Source organism: Mauremys mutica, chromosome 2 (genome assembly GCF_020497125.1).
Source record: "Mauremys mutica isolate MM-2020 ecotype Southern chromosome 2, ASM2049712v1, whole genome shotgun sequence".
Classification (NCBI taxonomy): domain Eukaryota; kingdom Metazoa; phylum Chordata; order Testudines; family Geoemydidae; genus Mauremys; species Mauremys mutica.
Window position 1 is genome coordinate 208053532 of NC_059073.1, and position 20511 is coordinate 208074042.

Here is a 20511-nt window from a genome sequence, read left to right on the forward strand (position 1 = left end):
CACTCCCGGCACCGCCGGTCGAGCTCCCGGTTGAGCTCCCGGCACCGGTCGAGCTCCCGGCACCGCGGCAGTCGATGGTCTCGCTCGCCATCTCGGTACCGCGATGACCGGCACCGACCCTCGGCACCGTCCGGGGACAGGCTGCCAGTTTCGACGGCGCAGTCCGTCAGCGCCTCCGCACCTCCGTGGCCTTCCCATCACTCATCGGTCGCTTCGCAGGCAGACAGCTATGGCCATCTCCAGGCGGCCCCGCACGGACAAGTCCATGGGGCACAGCAGTGGGGTTTTTGGGTCCCCTGGGCCCAATACGAAGCTCAAGGGCTACCTTGCCCCCAGCGGACCCCAGCCTCTGAACGCAGAGTGCCAGAGGCCACTGTCAGCAGGCCACCCCCATCACCGGGTGAGGCCCAGTTACCACCTGATCCCGCGGAGCATCCACGGTCCGAGTCAGCTGCCCACCCCATAGAGGACCCACCTGCGGAGGCGGTGGTCCAAGGGCTGTCCTCGTCATCTTCACCAGACGAGGTGGTGGCGGGGGCTTCTACGGCAGACCCTCCACCTATTGACTTGCAGGCCCACCAGGACCACCTTCGCAGGGTGGCGAAGGCTATCGACCTCCCGGTAGCGGAGATCACTGAGGACGAGGACCCGGTGACAAATGTAATTGGAGCTGAGGCTCCAGTGCGGGTGGCCTTGCCATTCATCCGCACTATTCAGAAGAACGCCACTACCATCTGGCAGTCACCAGCGTCCGTCCCTCCCACCGCCCGCGGTGTCGAAAGGAAGTACTCCGTCCCCCCCACGGGGTACGAGTACTTATACACCCATCCTGCACCAGACTCGCTTGTGGTCCAGTCGGTCAACGACAGGGAGAGGCATGGTCAGCCAGCCCCAGCGCCGAAGTCCAGGGAAGCGAGGCGCATGGATCTGTTGGGCCGAAAGGTCTATTCGGCAGGGGGTCTCCAGCTCCGAATCGCCAACCAAATGGCCCTCCTCGCCAGATACACCTTTGACATCTTGGTGTCCCTGGCGAAATTCGCAGAGCTGATCCCAACAGCCTCGCGCCAAGAGTTCACGGCCCTCCTGGAAGAGGGCAAGAAGTCCTCCAGGTCCTCCATCCAGGCCGCTCTGGACTCCGCGGACTCAGGTGCTAGAACCCTGGCCTCAGGAGTAACCATGAGGCGCATCTCCTGGTTGCAGTCCTCCACATTGCCACCGGAGGTGCAGTACACCTTGCAGGACCTACCCTTTGACACTCAGGGTCTGTTTTCTGAAAAGACGGATTCCAGAATTCAGACCCTGAAGGACGGTCGCATAGCCATTTGCACTCTGGGTATGCACACACTGGCTACCCAGCGAAGGTCCTTTCGGCAGCAACCCTACCGGCCATTTAACCAGCCTAGGTTGCGACCCTACAATAGCAGGCGTCCCGGCCTGAGTCGCCGTAGACCGTCGGGCAACAGGCGCAACCAGAACCAGGCGCCTTCCAAGGCCCCTCAAGGGCCCAAACAGGCCTTTTGATGGGACGCCCGAGGACGGCCCATCAGTCTCTGTACCTGATCCTTCCCGTTTATTTTGCAACCGCCTTTCCCACTTTCTCCCGGCGTGGTCCCAAATAACATCGGACAGCTGGGTGCTTCGTACAATCCAGTCTGGTTACTGTCTTCAATTTGTTTCGCCCCCTCCTTCCCACCTGCCTGCCCTGTCCCTCTTCAGGGACCCCTCTCACGAGCAATTCCTCCTATAAGAGGTCGAGACTCTGTTGAGCTTGGGTGCCATAGAGGAGGTGCCTCACGACATGCGGGGCAGGGGATTCTATTCCTGATATTTTCTCATCCCCAGGGCGAAAGGAGGTCTTCGACCCATATTGGACCTCCGGGAGCTCAACGCGTATGTGCTCAAGCTCAAGTTTCGCATGGTCACCCTGGGGGCCATCATTCCCTCCCTGGATCCGGGAGACTGGTTTGCCGCCCTCGATATGAAGGACGTGTACTTCCATATCGCGATTTACCCTCCCCATCGACGCTACCTGCGTTTCGTGGTCAACGGTACGCACTACCAGTTTGCGGTGCTACCCTTCGGCCTGTCCACCGCGCGGAGGGTCTTCACCAAATGCATGGCAGTAGTTGCTGCAGCCCTCCGCCGTCGTCGCATTCATGTATACCCATATCTCGACGACTGGCTGGTTCGCGGGACATCCCGACAGCTGGTAAAGGACCAGATGTCAGAGATACTATCCCTATTTCGGTCCCTCGGCCTTCTCATCAATGCCGAGAAGTCCACTCTAGCTTCATCGCAGCGGGTGGAGTTTATCGGAGCGGTCCTCGACTCCACTTTGGCCAGGGCCTGCCTCCCACGCTCTCGGCACCAGACGATGGTATCCATCATCCAGGACCTTCTCACCTTTCCCACGACAACGGTTCGGTCCTGCCTGGGCCACATGGTGTCCTGTACGTTCGTCACGGCGTACACGAGGCTCCGCCTTCGCCCCTTTCAATCTTGGCTGGCGTCGGTATACCGCCCGCACCGCGACTCAATAGACATGGTAGTCACCGTCACAAAGCCGACACTCGCTTCGCTCAGCTGGTGGCTGAACCCAGAGGTCGTGTGTGCTGGAGTCCCGTTCCGTCCTCCTCGCCCATCCGTCACCTTGACCACGGATGCCTCGGCGTTGGGATGGGGGGCTCACCTGGGCGACCTTCACACCCAGGGTCTCTGGTCCCCCCCCAAGAGCTCGCTCTCCACATGAATGTCCGCTCTCCATGTTCTGTCCCACTGCTCCTCGATTGCGAGCGATCCGCCTAGCGTGTCACACCTTCCGCGCCCATCTGCAAGGCCGCTGCGTGGCAGTCTTCACGGACAACACGACGGCTATGTTCTACGTGAACAAGCAGGGCAGAGCCCGCTCCTCCCTCCTCTGCACGGAAGCGATACTCCTGTGGGACTTCTGCGTGACCCACTCCATTCACTTCATTTCTTCCAGTAGTGCAGAACACGCTGGCCGACCATCTCAGCAGGTCGTTCCTCTCACACGAGTGGTCTCTTCGTCCGGATGTGGTGCACACAATTTTCCGGAGGTGGGGGTTTCCCCAAATAGACCTGTTTGCCTCCAAGGAGAACAGGAAGTGCCATCTGTTTTGCTCATACCAGGGTCGCTCCCCAGACTCCCTGTCGGACGCATTCCTCTGCTCCTGGACGGATCACCTCCTCTACGCCTTCCCTCCGTTCCCGCTCGTACACCGAGTGCTACTGAAGCTTCGGAGGGACAGGGCCCACGTCATACTCGTCGCTCCGGCCTGGCCGAGGCAGCACTGGTACACCCTGCTGCTCGAGCTCTCCGTTCGGGATCCCATGCCCCTCCCGTTATGGCCGGACCTCATCACGCAGGACTTCGGCAGGCTCTGTCACCCGAACCTACAGTCCCTCCATCTTACAGCTTGGTACCTGCGTGGCTGACCCACGCAGAGAGGGACTGTTCGGCGGCAGTGCAGCAAGTCCTGCTAGAGAGCAGAAAGCCTTGCACTCGCTCCACCTACCTTGCGAAATGGAAGCGTTTCGCGCTCTGGTGTGATCAATGAGGCCTCAATCCCTTCGTAGTCCCTATCCCTACCATCCTGGACTACCTCTGGTACCTTAAGGAGCAAGGTCTTGCGGTCTCCTCCTTGAAGGTGCACCTGGCAGCCGTGTCCGCCTTTCGTCCATCCATAGAAGGTCGTTCCATCTTCGCTAACCAGATGGTTTCCCGCTTCCTTAAAGGCCTGGACCGCTTGTACCCGCCGGTGCGGCGTCCTACTCCGACCTGGGATTTAAACCTCGTTCTGGGCAAGCTGATGGGACCGCCCTTTGAGCCCCTGGCCACGTGCTCTCTACTCTCTCTCCTGGAAGACAGCCTTCCTCGTCGCAATTACATCGGCAAGGCGAGTCTCTGAGCTCCGTGCCCTAACGGTTAGTCCACCATACACCGTCTTCCACGGAGACAAGGTGCAGCTTCGACCACATCCGGCCTTCCTCCCTAAGGTGGTGTCGGCCTTTCACCTTAATCAGGAGATCTTCCTTCCGGTCTTCTTCCCGAAGCCGCACGCCTCACCTCGTGAGCAACAGCTTCACACCCTGGACGTCCGCAGGGCCCTCGCTTTTTATATCGAGCGGACGAAGCCCTTCCGGCGTTCGACCCAGCTGTTTGTAGCGGTTGCCGATCGCATGAAAGGCGAGCCGGTCTCCTCGCAGCGGATTTCCTCCTGGGTGACAGCATGTATCCGGACATGCTACGAGCTTGCTCGCATGCCTGCATGCCGCCTCACTGCTCACTCCACGAGAGCGCAAGCCTCATCTGCCGCCTTCCTGGCACATATTCCTATCCAGGACATCTGTAGAGCGGCCTGGTCTTCTGTCCACACCTTCGCTTCCCACTACGCATTGGTGCAGCAATCCAGAGACGATGCAGCCTTCGGCTCTGCAGTCTTACCCTCTGCAACGTCTCACTCCGACCCCACCGCCTAGGTAAGGCTTGGGAATCACCTGACTGGAATGCATAGGAGCAATCACTCGAAGAAGAAAAGACGGTTACTCACCGTAGTAACTGTTGTTCTTCGAGATGTGTTGCTCCTATCCATTCTAGACCCGCCCTCCTTCCCCACTGTCGGAGTAGCCGGCAAGAAGGAACTGTGGAGCGGACGGGCCGTTTGGGGTATATATCCAGCGCCATAGCGGCGCCACTCCAGGGGGCGCCCAGCCGGCCCGCCGGAGTTGCTAGGGTAAAAATGTTCCGAAGAGCCGTGCACGCGCGGCGCGCACACCTGACTGGAATGGATAGGAGCAACACATCTCGAAGAACAACAGTTACTACGGTGAGTAACCGTCTTTTGTGCTTGTATTGTCTCCACCACTCCAGCAGTTGCACATCTTCATTCTTTGACAGCCTCAGGGTAATATAAACTTCCTTTCTCTCCTCTTCAGTGAAAACTTTCATCCCCTTCATTTGTTGGTGCAGGAAAATCTCTGGTCTCTTCATAGGCTTGATTTCAAACTTTTCAGTGAGACATGGCAAGGTTTTGGATTTGTGTAGATTTAGACTATCTACATCAGTGGTAGATGATGGAGATACTTTTTCAGCCTTTCGTACCAAATGGGCACCAAGTGGAGAGTGGGCTTTGACTGCTCTAGCACATCTGATGCTTCCTTGAAGAGTTGCAGGAACTCTATTAAGATGTTCAAGGTCTTTGTCGTCAATGCTATCAATGAGCAGAGTATCCCCCTTTTCTGTAAAAACGTCCTATGTTCTGTCCCACTGCTCCTCGATTGTCTTAAGTTTGAGTAGCTTGCTGTTCGATCATGTCTCTGCGTTTCCTTTCAGAGACTTTTGTAGTCTGCTTTGAAGTCCAGGTCTTCTGAAGTAAGTAGTGAGGTTTTGGGTTGTGTGTATCAGTTGGTTTACTGCTTCCTCTTTCTGGTTTCCCGGTTTGGTAATGTGCTCAAGTATGGTATTATAATGTGCGCTGAATGAGAAAGCTATACCAACTTACTTTGCAGAAGCAGCTGCCTCCCTTTCCAACTGACCTGATACGGCAATACTGAAGTTGAGTGAAGTTTCCTAAATTGCTTGGCTGCTTAAACTGTGGTGATAGGAGAATGGGGATTTTTGCAGCCTGTCTTCATCTATCTCCTTCCCTTTCTATGTATATGGGGGTTGGGGGCAGAGCGAATATTTAGCCTCTATGGGGAGGCAGACTTTACTGTGTGTGTTGGTCTATATCACACATCTCTCTTTTTGGGGGAGGAGGACTTCGTGTTTTTTGGAAGTATTCGCAGGAATTTCATTATATTCACATCCAATCCACGATGTGCAAACATGGTGAACAATATAACTGTATCCGTGGATATAGAGCAGATATCCATGGATTTGCAGGGCTCTAGCTATTTGTCCAGGGATTTCTGGGAGCTAGGGATCAAGTTCCCACGCTTCCATTTTCTCCGTCCCATAATGTAATGCTTTCCCCATTTTTTTTTTTAAACTCCCACAGTCCCATGCATCTTTTTTCGGTCTCAGTCTCTTTGGCAGAAACATGGGCCCAATAGAGCTCAGTGCAATTATCATGAGCATTGCTAATACAGGACGTACACTTCTTGTACGTTTGAAGAACTTGAAGGAGTATTACTACAACAGGGAGTGTGATGAGGAAGATGCAGAGCGAGGTTCCTTCAGGCATTATGGAGCAGCTCCAGTTGGTGGATTGCTGCTTCTGGGCCCAAGAAATGAGCACTGATTGGTGAGATTGCATCATAATTCATATTTGAGAAGACCAGCAGTAGCTACAAAATTTTCAGACGCAAAAGCCCACTTTCTGGATCTGTGCACCAAACTTATCTCAGACCTTCAGCTCAGGCACATCAAAATGAGCTGCATTGTTTTGGAGAAATGAGTGGCAATCACGCTCTGGAAGTTTGTAATACCAGATAGCTATCGATCAGTGGGGGAATCAGTGTGGAGTTGGTAAATCCACAATGGGGGCATGTGTCATCCAAGCGTGTAGGGCCATTAAGTGCCTCCTGCTACACAGGGCTATGACTCTTGGTAATGTACAGAGAATAGTGGATAGATTTGCAGCAATGGGGTTCTCAAACCATGATGGAGAAATAGATGGCGCACACATCCCTGTTCTGGCACTAGCACACCTTGCTATTCAATACATCAACAAAGGGATTTTTTTCCCCATAGTTATGCCAGCAATTGTGGTTCACCAAGGATGCTTCACTGATATTAATGTGGGCTAGTTAGGGAAGGGACATGATGCTTTCATTTTTAAGGATACATGGCTTTTCAAAGAGCTGCATGCAGGAATAGTCTTCCCCAACTGGTGTATTACCTTTTGCAATGTTGGAAATGCCAATAGTGGCTCTGGGGGACCCAGCCTACTCCTTGCTCCCCTGGCTCATGAAACCACACATTGGCCACCTTGACAGTACCAAAGAAAGATTCAACTATTGGCTCAGCAGGTGCAAAAGAGCTGTGCTTTTGGTAGATTGAAGGGTCGCTGGCATGGTTTACTCAGATGAGATCCAGTTTAGTATCAGCCAGCTGGTTTATTGGGATAGACTAGAGAGTTTTTCTTTACTCTGTCAAGCTTCCATCATAGGAGCTAGCAGCTTGTTGGCATCTGCTGCTGTTTGTTTCCTGTCCACTCCTGCTGGGACTAGTTATGATGGTCTCTTTAGCTGCTGGGACTCTGCCTCCACCCCTTTCTCCATCTCTTTGTTGGATACTTGAAGCTTCTGAAGGAAGAGGGGGGGAGGGAGTCTCTTCACTACACCAAGCTGGGAGTTCGTCAGCTGGCATAGCTGCAGCTTCTTTTATGTTCTGTTATCAATAAGCCTCTTCCAGAGCACAGTTTGTATTAAAAAATTCAAACAGAGACTCATTAATTCCAAAACTTGTTCTAAAATTTAACTACAAAATTTATTTGAGCAAAACTCAGATTAGGTATTAACTCTTGTGGGCCATTAAAATATGCAAAAGACCAAAGGATTATCTGTACTTAAGAGACATTTAAAGGTCAATTTAAAAATCAGGCTTCAACCTATTTTTTTTTATGATACCTGTAACAGTGACTTTTGTAATTGAGTAGAAAAAAATTTATTCCCTGTTTTTCTACATTGTTCACATTATGCATTTGACAGCACACAGTGTATAGTCAGTTTCTTTTGTTTATATTATCTTTTCCACACAGTAATAGGAGCATTTAAATAAGAAAGACAGGAAATTGTTGCGTGTAAAAACACAAAATTGGCAGAGGGATTCAAAGGCAAGTGAAATGCCTGGAACTACAGTACTTTTAACACCTTTTTAAGATGATGTGATTTACAGTAGGCAATGTCCCTTTTTTGATTTCCAATTCCACTAGAAAAATCATAGCATTTCCAGTTCATGTGATATTCCAATTCTTTCTGCTTAGATCCATGCAGATGAATGTGTATTCTTAGAAATATCAGTCACATAGCCAAATACAAGATATGAAAAATACTTTTAAAAAAAGAACATATACCCATTTTCCTTTGCAGATGATTTCTCATATTAGCTTTCAGATGTTAAAAAGAAAGCCATACACATTTGCTTACCCTTCTGCATCACAGACTTACTTTGTTAGAACATTAATCCTTTAACTGTCTTTCTTAATAATGTTTCTGGATCACTATAATCTTTTGTGGGCCTATGTGGTTATAGGGTATTAAAGCGTGTTTGTGGATCACCTTTTAAAGCAAGAATAAAAATTTCTTAATTAATCTAATTATTTGGATGATTTGCGATTCATCCAGTTTCCTCAATGGTTTCCTGACGCTGATAAGTAAGGATAAGATTTTGTCACGGAGATCACAGATTCTGTGACATGCTCTCAGAGACCCTTTGTAACATTTTCTGCTTCAGGGGCCCTGAAGCTGTTTAGTTTCTCCCCTGGGTGTCAGCCCCCACCCCTTATTTTTAGTAAAAACCCAGGTCATGGGCGTCCATGAATTTGTTTGTTGCCCACAACCTGTCCGTTTCTTTTACTAAAAATAAGGGTGACAAAATCTTTACCTTACTGATGAGTTAAAGGGACAAATAATAAAAATGCAGAACAAAATAATCTTTATGTTAAGAAAATTGTTGAAGTGGCTGCAGATAGCCTGACTGGTATACCAAAAGTAAATGTGTTTATTTTCAACTTTTAGAAAATTGGTGCAGAGAAATTAGACATTGAAAAGAAGTTGCCCTAGAGTAATCTTTCGTTGGTTTTATTTGGGAAACCATTCTATACAGTAGACTCTCTGTTTCTGTGTTGCATAACATTTTGGCTTTTGTTGTTTTTTTTGTATGTATGTATATTATGCTAGAACAAGACTCCACTGTGTCGTCTTTGCTTTTAATCTCAGTTTATTTGCCACCTGCTAAAAGTCATCTACAAACAGTGATGAGATTGGTATTCTTTCAAACTGTTTTTCATTATGACACAATAAAATGAGACATTAGATTGGTCTGATCTTAATAATAGGATTGCTCCAGTCCTTCCTTGCAGGCTTTTATCAGCAATTTAAATAGTTAACAATGCTGGCATTAAAATTTGGCTTCAGAATGGTCACACTCTTAGCATAGGGGTAGTTCATACTTAAGTTAGAGCTGTTGTTTTGAGGCTGATAGCAGACCAAGGCAGACTTCAGTTTTATAACCATAATGGCTAGAGACTTTTTTATAAAAGCTTACGCCATGTCTACATGAAATCTTGAGTTTGCGGTAAGCTGAGTTGTGAATCTAGTCTGCTGTGGACTGACACTGTGAACCCTGCCTGTGTGCATTAACAATTTGTTAATGCACATTAGCAGGGTCCGCAGGGACAGTTAGTCTGCAGCAGGCTAGTGCAGCGTAGATTCACATCCTGGCTTGCCGTAAACTAAATGTTCATGTAGATAAGTTCTAAGATTTTGGATCACAAGGTGCAGCCAATAGACAAAAGTAAAAGCTCCATTGAGCATACACTCAGCTTTAGTGTTTAGTCATTTTGTAATAAATATTTTACAGAACAAAATATCCTTGCTTTTTCGTTGCCTGAACCATTGTGAACATCGCTTTGTTGTGTTTATCCCTTCACTTGCTGTCAGCCCCATTAGGCTGTTCCATGCTTTCTTTTTCACAATGGCTTTTGAGTTTGTGGATTCTAGTGGTGACATGACCAAGGCCTTCAAGAGTATAGGTTTTTAAACTTGATTTCCTTGCCGATCACCATGTTGGTCACTGACAATATTCAGTGATTGAATTAAAATCATAATTCTGACAAATATTTATTCATTTTGCCTTCACTGCTAAAACCTGAAAGGATTGGGAGGTCTGCTTTAAACTCTTTATGATAGAGTTGGTTCTGAAGACCCATTTTACTAATACTGGTTTGAGGGTTTAGTACTAACGAGCTCTTTAACTCTTACCCACTCAATAAAAGTGGCTGTGACTGTTTAACAAGTGGAGTATTTATGTCTAAAAACCCTCTTAGATGCAGGAAACCTCACCAGGAAAATCTGCATGATGAAATCGAAGATATTCTCTATTTGATCTTCCTGAAAAGGAACCAGGAGAAGTCTTCCATCTGTTCAGTTTTGGTCTCTTTGCTATCCCTTAAACAGTCTGAACTTTCATTGAGCTGTCTCATTCCATCTGGCTGCTATCTTGGTATTTCTTTCTCCAGTATAGGACTTATCTTTGTTCATCCTAGAGTTTCTGAAAGACATTTTTCATATAGTTCCTCTGACACATGAGCCACATCCAATTTTGTCATGGGATTTGACCTTGCAGTAATGAGGCTTATGGAGCCTTCATTTGAACTCCTGTCTGACTTTTCTTTGAACTGTCACTCTGTGAAAATGGTGTTCTTTCCAACTGTAACATCTGCATGGAGGGTTAGTGAGATCCAAGCCTTGATGGCTGGCCCTTACCCTCACCACAGTGTTGCCTTTCACAGTTTCATAAGGATAAAGTGGTCCTATGTCCCCATCTTAAACTCCTTATTAAAGTGATCTAACTTCCATCTCAGACTATACATTTATATTTGTCTCTAAACCTCATTCACATCCCGAGGATGTCAGGCGACACACTCTAGAATTGAAGAGAAGGCCCTTTAATTATTTAAGTATTATCAATTTGTAAGTCTCCTTGAGAATTTCTGGCATGTGGGTCCAGGGGTTAGTCTGTCTCTTCAGAAGTTTGTCTGAACGGATTTAAGTAAACATACTAAGAAGAAAGAACAGTTATTCCCCTTGTAACTATAATTCTTCAGGTAAATGTAATTCTTCAGATTATCATTCATACTCACCCACCTTCTCCATTTCTTCAGAATCTTGATATCGATTCTTGAATTAATGGAAGGAACTGAGTGGTGTTTGTGGCCTTGCCCCCTTTTCAATCTTCAGATTTTGGCAAGTCACATCAGGGTGTTTGCGCATGTGATTTCATCAGCTAAAATTTATAAATTAGTGCTCTAGGGAACTGTATCTTCTAAAAATGAATTTCCATATAGGCAGTCATCTTGAAGAACTACAGTTACAGCTCTCTCCCGGTGAAGACAGTATCCTGGAGAATCCATCTTTTTAAATTTGCCACATGGATTTACAGCATTAAGAGGCTCTGAGAATAAGTTGCATGAACATAGAATACCTGGTATCTACAACTTTTAGACTAGTTGATTCAATAATAGTCCATAAGATTTGAGATGTTTTGGGTGGTAGTATTGTCGCTTGATTTCTGGCAGATGTCAGATATAGAAGGAAGCTTGGAGTTGAGGGCAAGGGGAAAGTTGATGGATACTTTCATGTATACCACATTGTACATCTGAACCCACATGGAGTAAAGGTCACCTAAACTCCATTTCCCAAAAATAACCCTGTCCTGCTCAGATCATATAGCTGCACTCAGCAACGTTCTCTTTTGGTGTTTCCTTTATAAATCACTTTTCTGGTGTTTATAACCTACCAATAAAGAGAGGTGCACCATTTTTTCTCACTTTGGCATTCTGAAAAGTTACATTTTGAGCCCTTAGCTTGGATACATTGTCAGTTACACATTTAATCTTTATTAAAACATGTATACATCACCTCTTTAGTTAAAAGTATATATAATTATAAAGCTTGCCGTGACTCTGTAAAGGTTTATCCAATAACAATTTACATCTTGTTTTTACACTTGCCTACATTTAGAAGAAGTTGAAGGTTTGACATTTAAGACAAAATGTTTAATGAACGCAAAACTCATATTAATGTTAAAACCACACAAATTAGTGTGAAATTAGATTGTTCTGCATCTGATTACTGTTACAAATAGGGTGTCTTGTCAGCAAAATAGTGACTACCTCATGGTAACTACTGGTATTTTTATGCCATTTGTAGGGGAAAGAGCTAACTGTTATACTATAAAATCCCGTGGAAACTTTGGAGTTTTTTAATTTTAAAGAGTAAGTTTAATGTTAAATGGTGTGGGAGAGGTGGGAAAAATTAGAGTGGGAATAAAATGTTAACCACAGATGAATTTAATTTGAGGCATTTCATATTTACCTAATTCCCTTCATGAAATGAATGATAGCATTTATTATTCAGCTTTAAATTGTTAGTTATTTGTTAAATGCTACATTTTGATATATGAAGAAACTTAATTTTTATTATTAGAAATCCTAACCATATCATTCGTTGTCTGATACAATTAGTTACCTATTTTCAGTTACTAATAAGTAATTAACTGTACATTAAACAATTAATGATATGTCTGGGGTTTCTAGTGATAAACCTGGCATACAATACGTGGCTTAATTATTAAAAAAAAAAAATTAAGAATTTTTTTCATGTTACTATCCAACAATGTAAGAAATTTGAACTTGATTTCTACTCCTAAGCCTCTAGCTTCCTGAAGATCAATACATCATTCATTGACCCTTCTGGTTAAATCAGAAGGGTTCTTTTTCAGACACTTAAAGCCACATTACTCATCTAGAATCATGCTACAGTGTATTGTCCATAGGGGTAAGGAATAAAATGGGGGGAAATGGGGATTTAATTTAGGCCTCCAGCAGGGACACTCATCTTGTGCCTTTTCCTCCACGAATTTTACGTTTTTCAATAATAGTTGACTTTGGTAATTTCCCCCTAAATATTAAGCTTTGTTTTTATAAATCCTTGCAAATGAGATTTGTGCTTTGGCCTGTGGTATGCATCTGTTGTAAGGTCTTTGAATTGTGTTTGTTACTGCTTATGTTTTAACTCAAAACATTGCTAACTTGGGCCTCTGGTTCTGCAAACACAGTTGTGCTTAACACTATGCATGTCAACAGTCTTAATTGAAGGCATTAGAACTATTCATGTATATTAAATTAAAATCTGTTAGTGTTTGTAGGCTTAGACCTTTATCAACACTTGCTTTCAGTTTTAACTCTTTTGTCTGGCAATTTTGCAACAAAAAAACTTCAAAAACAGACTCCAAAGAGAAACTGCTGAACTCGAATTAATATGCAAATTAGATACAATTAACTCTGGCCTAAACAGAGACTGGGAATGGTTGGGTCATTACACTAATTGAATCTATTTCCCTATGTTAAGTTCTCCTCACACCTTCTATGGGCCATCTTAATTATCACTTCAAAAAGTTTTTTTTTTCCTCCTGCTGATGATAGCTCATCTCAATTGATTAGACTTTTCCTGTTGTTATGCATACTTCCACCTTTTCATGTTCTCTGTATGTATAAATATCTCCTGTCTGTGTGTTCCATTCTATGCATCCGAAGAAGTGAGCTGTAGCTCACGAAAGCTCATGCTAAAATAAATTTGTTAGTCTTTAAGGTGCCACAAGTACTCCTATTCTTTTTGCGGATACAGACTAACACGGCTGCTACTCTGAAACTTGTCTGGCAGTGGTATCTTTAAAAATTCTGATATGTACCGTATATTCCGGCGTATAAGACGACTTTCTATATTAAAAAACAACCCCCAAAAATCGGGGGTCGTCTTATACGCCGGGTATAAACAGTGGGCGGCTGGGATTTAAAAGGCTCTGTGCTCCCCGCCGCAGCGGGCAGCCCAGAGCCCTCTGACTCCCCGCCGCAGCTGGGATTTAAAAGGCTCTGGGCTCCCCGCTGCAGCGGGCAGCCCAGAGCCCTCTGATTCCCTGCCGCGGCTGGGATTTAAAAGGCTCTGGGCTCCCTGCCGAAGCGGGCAGCCCAGAGCCCTCTGACTCCCGGCCGCGGCTGGGATTTAAAAGGCTCTGGGCTCCCCGCCGCAGCGGGCAGCCCAGAGCCCTCTGATTTCCGGCTGCGGCTGGGATTTAAAAGGCTCTGGGCTCCCCCCCTCGGAAGGGGGGGTCGTCTTATAGGGCGAGTATAGGCCAAAACCTATATTTTAACTGTAAAATTAGGGGGTCGTCTTATACGCCCCGTCGCCTTATACGCCGGAAAATACGGTACTCCTTTTTTGTGGTTTTGTTCTTGCCCTTACAACTGCTTCTTGCTGTCAAATAGATTTTTTTTTTCCAAATGTGTACAAGCTGTTCATTAGAATCAGGATCTGTTTTTGTGGGGAAACTATTGTATCAGGTATTCAAACACATTTTACAAAGCCAAGTGATTAAAAAGCTGCCTAACTTTTATTACTTTCAATTAACTTATAGGCAGAAGCAAGGCTTGCAGCCAAACGGGCTGCTCGGGCAGAAGCAAGAGAGATACGTATGAGAGAACTGGAGCGACAACAGAAAGAGGTAATGTCAATTTTGCTATGCTTTATTATTTTGTACTAAACTTCTTAATGAATTGCCTTGTATTATGTTTCTTAAGAAAAGTTATTTATATTTTTCAGTATAGTGTAGCCATATGTCAGCATTTCCTGCATATGGTAGCCATTGCTATAGCTTTTTCCAGTGTAGTGTTGGAATTCAAATGAGTAACTTGCTCCATTCCTATCTCTGCACATGTGTGGATAGCGCTGCATGTATGTAGTCATATAAAAATGTTAATTTCAAACTTCATTATTAACAAAGAATATAAAGCATAGAATCATAGATTATTAGGGTTGGAAGGGACCTCAGGAGATCATCTAGTCCAACCCCCTGCTCAAAGCAGGACCAATCCCCAAATCCCTAAATGGCCCCCTCAAGGATTGAACTCACAACCCTGGCTTTAGCAGGCCCATGCTCAAACCACGGAGCTATCCCTCCCCTCAAAGCAAAAAGGGGATCAGCTATTTAAATATGACTGTAACACTTTTGCTTACCAAACGACTACAAAAATACTTTTTGAAACTTATATCTTTTCTAATTTGGCATGGGACTCCAGTTGTTGGAATGTTTTTTGTAATAAACAGCAGTTTTATATAATATGACTTGAACAAATGCAATAAATTAATTGCTTAAAAACAAAACTGCTCAAAGACATGGACTGACCTAAATGTTTTCCTTTGAAAATGGACTGTTGTCCTTTTAACTTGGTAATTTATTTTCAGTAAACAATACATAGCACAACAGCACTGCCCATATAACTAACTCTGAATATAAAAAAAAGGCTATTTTAATGCTTTCATTAAAGGAACATCTTTAATTTGAAATCCAGGCAATTTTATAAAATGAATTAAAAAAAATTTAAACTACCAAACCTACCCCTGTGTCAGCTGACACTTCATATTATTTTACAAGGACATTTTCTTGGTTTATAGATTTTTTTTTTTCCCCCTCTACTGTTGCTGTGGAAAACCCATTCTGTAAGCAGGGGTATCTGATTGCACCCAAAATGCTGTCAATTGTTCAAAGTAAACAAATTGAATCTTATTTATAATAATCCTAGTTGTTACTTTTAAAAATAAATCACAGTTCTGTCTGAATTTTTTTCCAAGTTGATGGTGTTCTGTTAAAAATGAAAAGAACAAATCTACAAGCATGGTACCCGTCTGACTAATCTGTACAAGAGCGTTTGGACATAAGATAACAGTTAATTGAAAAGGTTTTTTAGCAGGACTCCATGTTTAGGATGAAAAAATGAAAAACACTAATTGGTATCATGGGAACACTAATTAAAAGTGATACATAGACTATGGTGAAATGTATACAGAAACCTGCCTTTTCACTTAGCATACTTGTGGGATTGTATGCCTCTTGGCCCCAGTGAAGTGAATTGGAGTTTTCCCTTTGACTGCAACGAAACCAGGATTTCATCCTTCCCTCTCTGTCTGTTAAAGAATAAACACACTAGTTAGTTCTGTAGACTACTCTGATATTCTTGCATTTATAATAATAAAAATGACTTTCACTTGAAATGAATGAATTTAAAAAATGGCAGTCTCTCTTAAATTCTTCCATAGAGTTGTGAGAATTTGACAATTTTGTGTGATGGTATGGAGTGAATTAGAAATCAAGGCAGAACTTCTTGAGGAACTTCTTTTGTATTTGGCTTTAATTATTCTAATTGTGTTACCTAAAATAAATTTACAGATCTCATATTCTGTGGACAATTACATGCGACTGTGAATTGTAAATTGTACAAGATGATGTAATGTCCATGATGCCTTTTCTGTATTAATTTTTTTTAAACATTTTGTAGCTTTCTCATCGCTCATATGATAGAAAATGGGGACGTATCCAAAAGTGGATGGTAGGCCAGGACTGCCTGTTGTGCATGTTGTTTACACTTTCAGAACTAAAATAGACTTGGAGGGAATAAATTTACTAATGGTTTGCAAAGCGTGAACACATTTTATGACTGATTGGAAAAAATCATTACATAAGGTCACATATAGGACACTGCACAGAGGCAAAAAACATTGGAAGTGTGCCATTTTCTCTTTCACAGTGAGTTTGTTTAAAGTTTATACAATTGCATTCAGAATGGAATTAAAGTAGATTTATGTTGGCAAAGGCTTATTTTTAAAATAGTTAACGTAGAAACATTTACAAACTTCCACATCTTACTTTATCTTTTTTGTAGACCTGCCTTATTCTGTATTCTTCTTTGATTAGACTGGCAGGTGTTTCCTTCCACAGATGATCCAGGCTATCTTTCAGTGGCTAATACTTTCTTTAAACAAAACAAAAAAAGTCAGTTTAAAATTGATTATACGGTACCTTCCAACTTTTCTTTCTATCTTTAAAAATAAGAGGGAGGGGCGGGCAGAGGCAGCTTACTCTTGCATTCTGGACTCCAAACTTCCAGTTGATTCCAGTGGGACTTTGGGGTGAAAAAGAATGCAAGCTTGGTTCCTCTAAATGGGATGGCATAGAGATAAGAATTGAATTATAGCACTGTGCTCCTCAGTCTGTTTACTTTTATTCAGCTGTATAATTAGAGAACTGTTTTCACAAATTTGTAGGCCTATCTTTGCTTTTCTAAAAGCAAAATTTAGATATGATGATTTGTTTTATGAAAAGTTCTTAATATGTAATGACCTGTATTAAGATTAAAGTAAACCAGATTCAAATATAATTTAGCAGAATGTAACTTCAAAATATGAAAAACAGCAACGTAATCAGAGATATTGTAAGCAATTCTATAGAGAAGTCTTATAGTTTTCAGAGAGTTAAATGTTCACATTTTTATGCTAACCCTTACAAATTGAGTTTATAGCTAGAAGGAATTTATTTATTTATTTATTTTCACTCCAAATTGCATGTAATCCATTTAACAAGAAAAACTGAAACGTGTCCAGGCATTTAACCTTTTAATATATTTCTTTAGAATACGTTCTGTGATTTTTTTTGTTTTCTTAAAGGTGTAAGAGCATGAACTTTGTTTTTTATTTTTGGATTGATTGTAACCTATTAATAAAAATTGCAATGCTATTCAAAGAGTACATTTCCAGATGCCATGTTGATTTTTTTTTCCAGTTTCCGGTTTGTTACATGCTTAATAGCACTGAGATAATGCATGGGATGGGTTTTGGAGAGGAAAAAGAAGTTACCTTTATCAAGTTAGAAGAAATATTTTTTTAAAACTTTGATTAGCTTCTAAATGTCAAACAATTTTGTAGGCTAGGGATTTACTCTATTTGATTGTTGGAATATTGTAACCATATCATTTGGCTTCTATGCATTGTAGTTCCAAAGTTGATTCACAAATTAAACATCACACTGACTTCATAGCTTGCTGAAATTGCAACTGAATCAGTCTGTCTAATTTTACTTTTATCTTGTCAATCCTCCACAAACTGTTTATTTTAAAAGCAGTTATCTCAGGGTCCAAGTGCTTATTATTCATTATAGTTTAATGTACTTGTTAGGGTTTGTCTTCACTGGAGAGTCGACTTGAGATATAACTCTAGTGCAGGGGTCGGCAACCTTTCAGAAGTGGTGTGCCGAGTCTTCATTTATTCACTCTAATTTAAGGTTTTGCGTGCCAATAATACATTTTAACTTTTTTAGAAGGTCTCTTTCTGTAAGTCTATAATATATAACTAAACTATGGTTGTATGTAAAGTAAATAAGGTTTCAGAATGTTTAAGAAGCTTCATTTAAAATTAAATTAAAATGCAGAGCCCCCCCCGACCAGTGGCCAGGACCCGGGCAGTGTGAGTGCCACTGAAAATCAGCTCGTGTGCCAACCATGCCATAGGTTGCCTACCCCCGCTCTAGTGCAACACCACCAAGAGTCCCATCTCTATATACACAAATCCTTCAGTTGAGTGTGGTGCTGCTATTAACGAGAGTTGCCTAACCTATCGAGGGGTATAGACTACATTTAGAGTTAGCACAGCTCACCAGCTGCTCATACAATCACTCTGTGCAGCGCAAGTGTTGTTTTGCAGTGTGGCCACTCACTTGAGTTAATTCCTCTCTAGTTAATCTAGCTCAAGTATAGATAATCAAAGTTAACTCTGTGGTGATGACATCGCCTTAAACACCATCAGTGTTCATGTGCTGCCATACCAACTCTTTGTCATCTCTGGTCTCATGCTAGGGTGAGTGTGTGTAGATTTCCATTTTTGTTCCACTGTGTGATGGCTGCCTTATCCTGAGAATTCAGTCTAGTCCTTCAAAGGAGGATCAGGTTGTCAACTGGTTGCTGGACACCCAGTTGGTGCCTCCTGCCCAGTGATACTGGACCATCACTGTCTTGATGGTGGTTTTTTTTGGTCTCTGCATTGACAGGCATTTGAGTGGATTTCATTCTCCCTTAAATTCTTGGCCTCTGCTTAACTTTCTGTTGCCTTTAAGCAGAATTCAGATCTGCCTAAATGCCTTCCTTGCTTCCATCTTTGTTAGACAAAGCATACATCCTGAACACCTACCCTTTTAAAATTGGTAATCATATATGGTAACAGCAGAAATGAACACCAGCTTCAACAATCTGCCTGTAATGGACACTGCAGTGTTCACTAAGGTCTGTGACTGAGAGTGCTGACTACTTTACAGTTGCTTGCCATTTCTTGGTTATGTAGGCAGGATAGCCTTTTGTGATGGGTTATATAGAGGTAAAAATTGCCAAAGAGTGCCCAAGCACATGTCGGGTAATGCACTCTGGAATATATTACTGCAGTACTCAGGGAAAAGGAATGTTGGCCAACAGAGTTGCACAGGCATAGTTGGGGGAGGTTTTTATATACCAAAATAAGTGTTATGAATTCTTAAGGAGGGCAACCATTTGCCAATCTTGGCTGCTTCCAGGGGCAGGCCGCTGTTAGCCACAAAGGTTACTTATCATGTATTATCCATTTTGAATGTGGGCACAAATAATTTTGAGTCAACCATGTGGTTGAAAACTTGGTTAAAAGTGTAGTATAAATGAGGGACCCTAAGTCCCAAACTAATATCACTTCTATTACAGTCTAAAAGGTGTTGCTGGAATGGACCCCTTCTTTACCCTGTTGATAGGTGAGGTCTGACTGCTAGCACTTTATGGCCTTTAGAGAGGTGGAAGACTAGAGAGGGCAAGAAAATTGTTTTGAAGGACTTGTATTTTTTTACAAGTGGGTCCAGTTCAAATGTGAAGTTTTATACTGAATGGTTTAAATTGAAACAGAATTTCATAAGGTATTTATTCCCTGTAATTCAGTAGTTCTCAAACTTTTGTACTGGTGACCCCTTTCACATAGCAAGCCTCTGAGTGTGACCACCCCCCCACCACACACAAATTAAAACCACTTTTTTTACGTATTTAACACCATTATAAATGCTGGAGGCAAAGCAGGGTTTGGGGTGGAGGCCGACAGCTCATGGCCCTCCCCCCGCCCATGCAATAACTTCGTAACCTCCTGAGGGGTCCCAACCCCCAGTTTGCAAACCCCTGCTGTAACTAAACATTTTTTATGTTTAAGATACTTCTGGCAATTAAAACAATAATTTTTCCCCTCCTTTATTTTTTGTTCCCAGTTTTCCCACAAAGGTTCCCTTATTTCCAGGTTATAGTAAACCCTCCCCAATTCTTCAGTAACTTTGGAATCAACTTTCACAATCTTGTTTTGATAAACTTCTCTATAGTGTAATTCTTGGGTTTCTTTTGTTTGTTTTTAGTCTTTAATGAGACTCTTCTACATTTATTCTAGATGTATCATATTTCTGCCCAACCAGCAAAAGATTGTCCATTTTTTACCTTTAATTAAATGTCACGTCAACTGCACTTTTTTAACATAGTGTGGTAGACATCTGCCTTTGAGTCCAAATGAAAGCAGTGTTCATCTGACATGAATTGATTCATTTGCTTCAGTTGATTCTCCAAATTCTTATCTGTGTGGAAGATAAGTACTGCATGCTCTTCTGTTTGCTTGCTTTTATTTTGTTTTTTTCATTAAATAACTTTTTACATTTCTTCTTTCTCAGGAAGATTCAGAGAGAGCCAGGTATTCTCTCCCGTCTAGTCATCATTCCTATCTGGTTTGTGCTAATCTATAAACTCTCCCTTCTCCCTGTTAGGCTTTACTTTAACAAACAAACATTTAACTTCATTTTGCTTTCATTTTTGTTATCAGGGAGCGGATGACTTGGTGTCTGCTCGAAGTATTGGCAGTCATAGGGTTAGTACATAGTTTGTATGAACTTTGATA

At 43.2% G+C, this 20511-nt stretch overlaps 1 protein-coding gene across 12 annotated transcripts in view; it reads left to right on the forward strand.

The window, feature by feature from the left end:
• LRRFIP2 (LRR binding FLII interacting protein 2) overlaps positions 1–20511 on the forward strand; it is a 131083-nt gene that overhangs the window by 28451 nt on the left and 82121 nt on the right. For 9 of the 12 annotated variants that reach the window (XM_045007768.1, XM_045007760.1, XM_045007756.1 and 6 more), the window contains exons 3-5: positions 14162–14248; positions 20288–20341; positions 20437–20481. In XM_045007768.1, the coding sequence (XP_044863703.1) occupies positions 14162–14248; positions 20288–20341; positions 20437–20481 (186 nt within the window). The remainder of the gene's footprint in view (positions 1–14161; positions 14249–20287; positions 20342–20436; positions 20482–20511) is intronic. The other 3 variants (XM_045007767.1, XM_045007766.1, XM_045007758.1) reach the window with 2 other exon arrangements.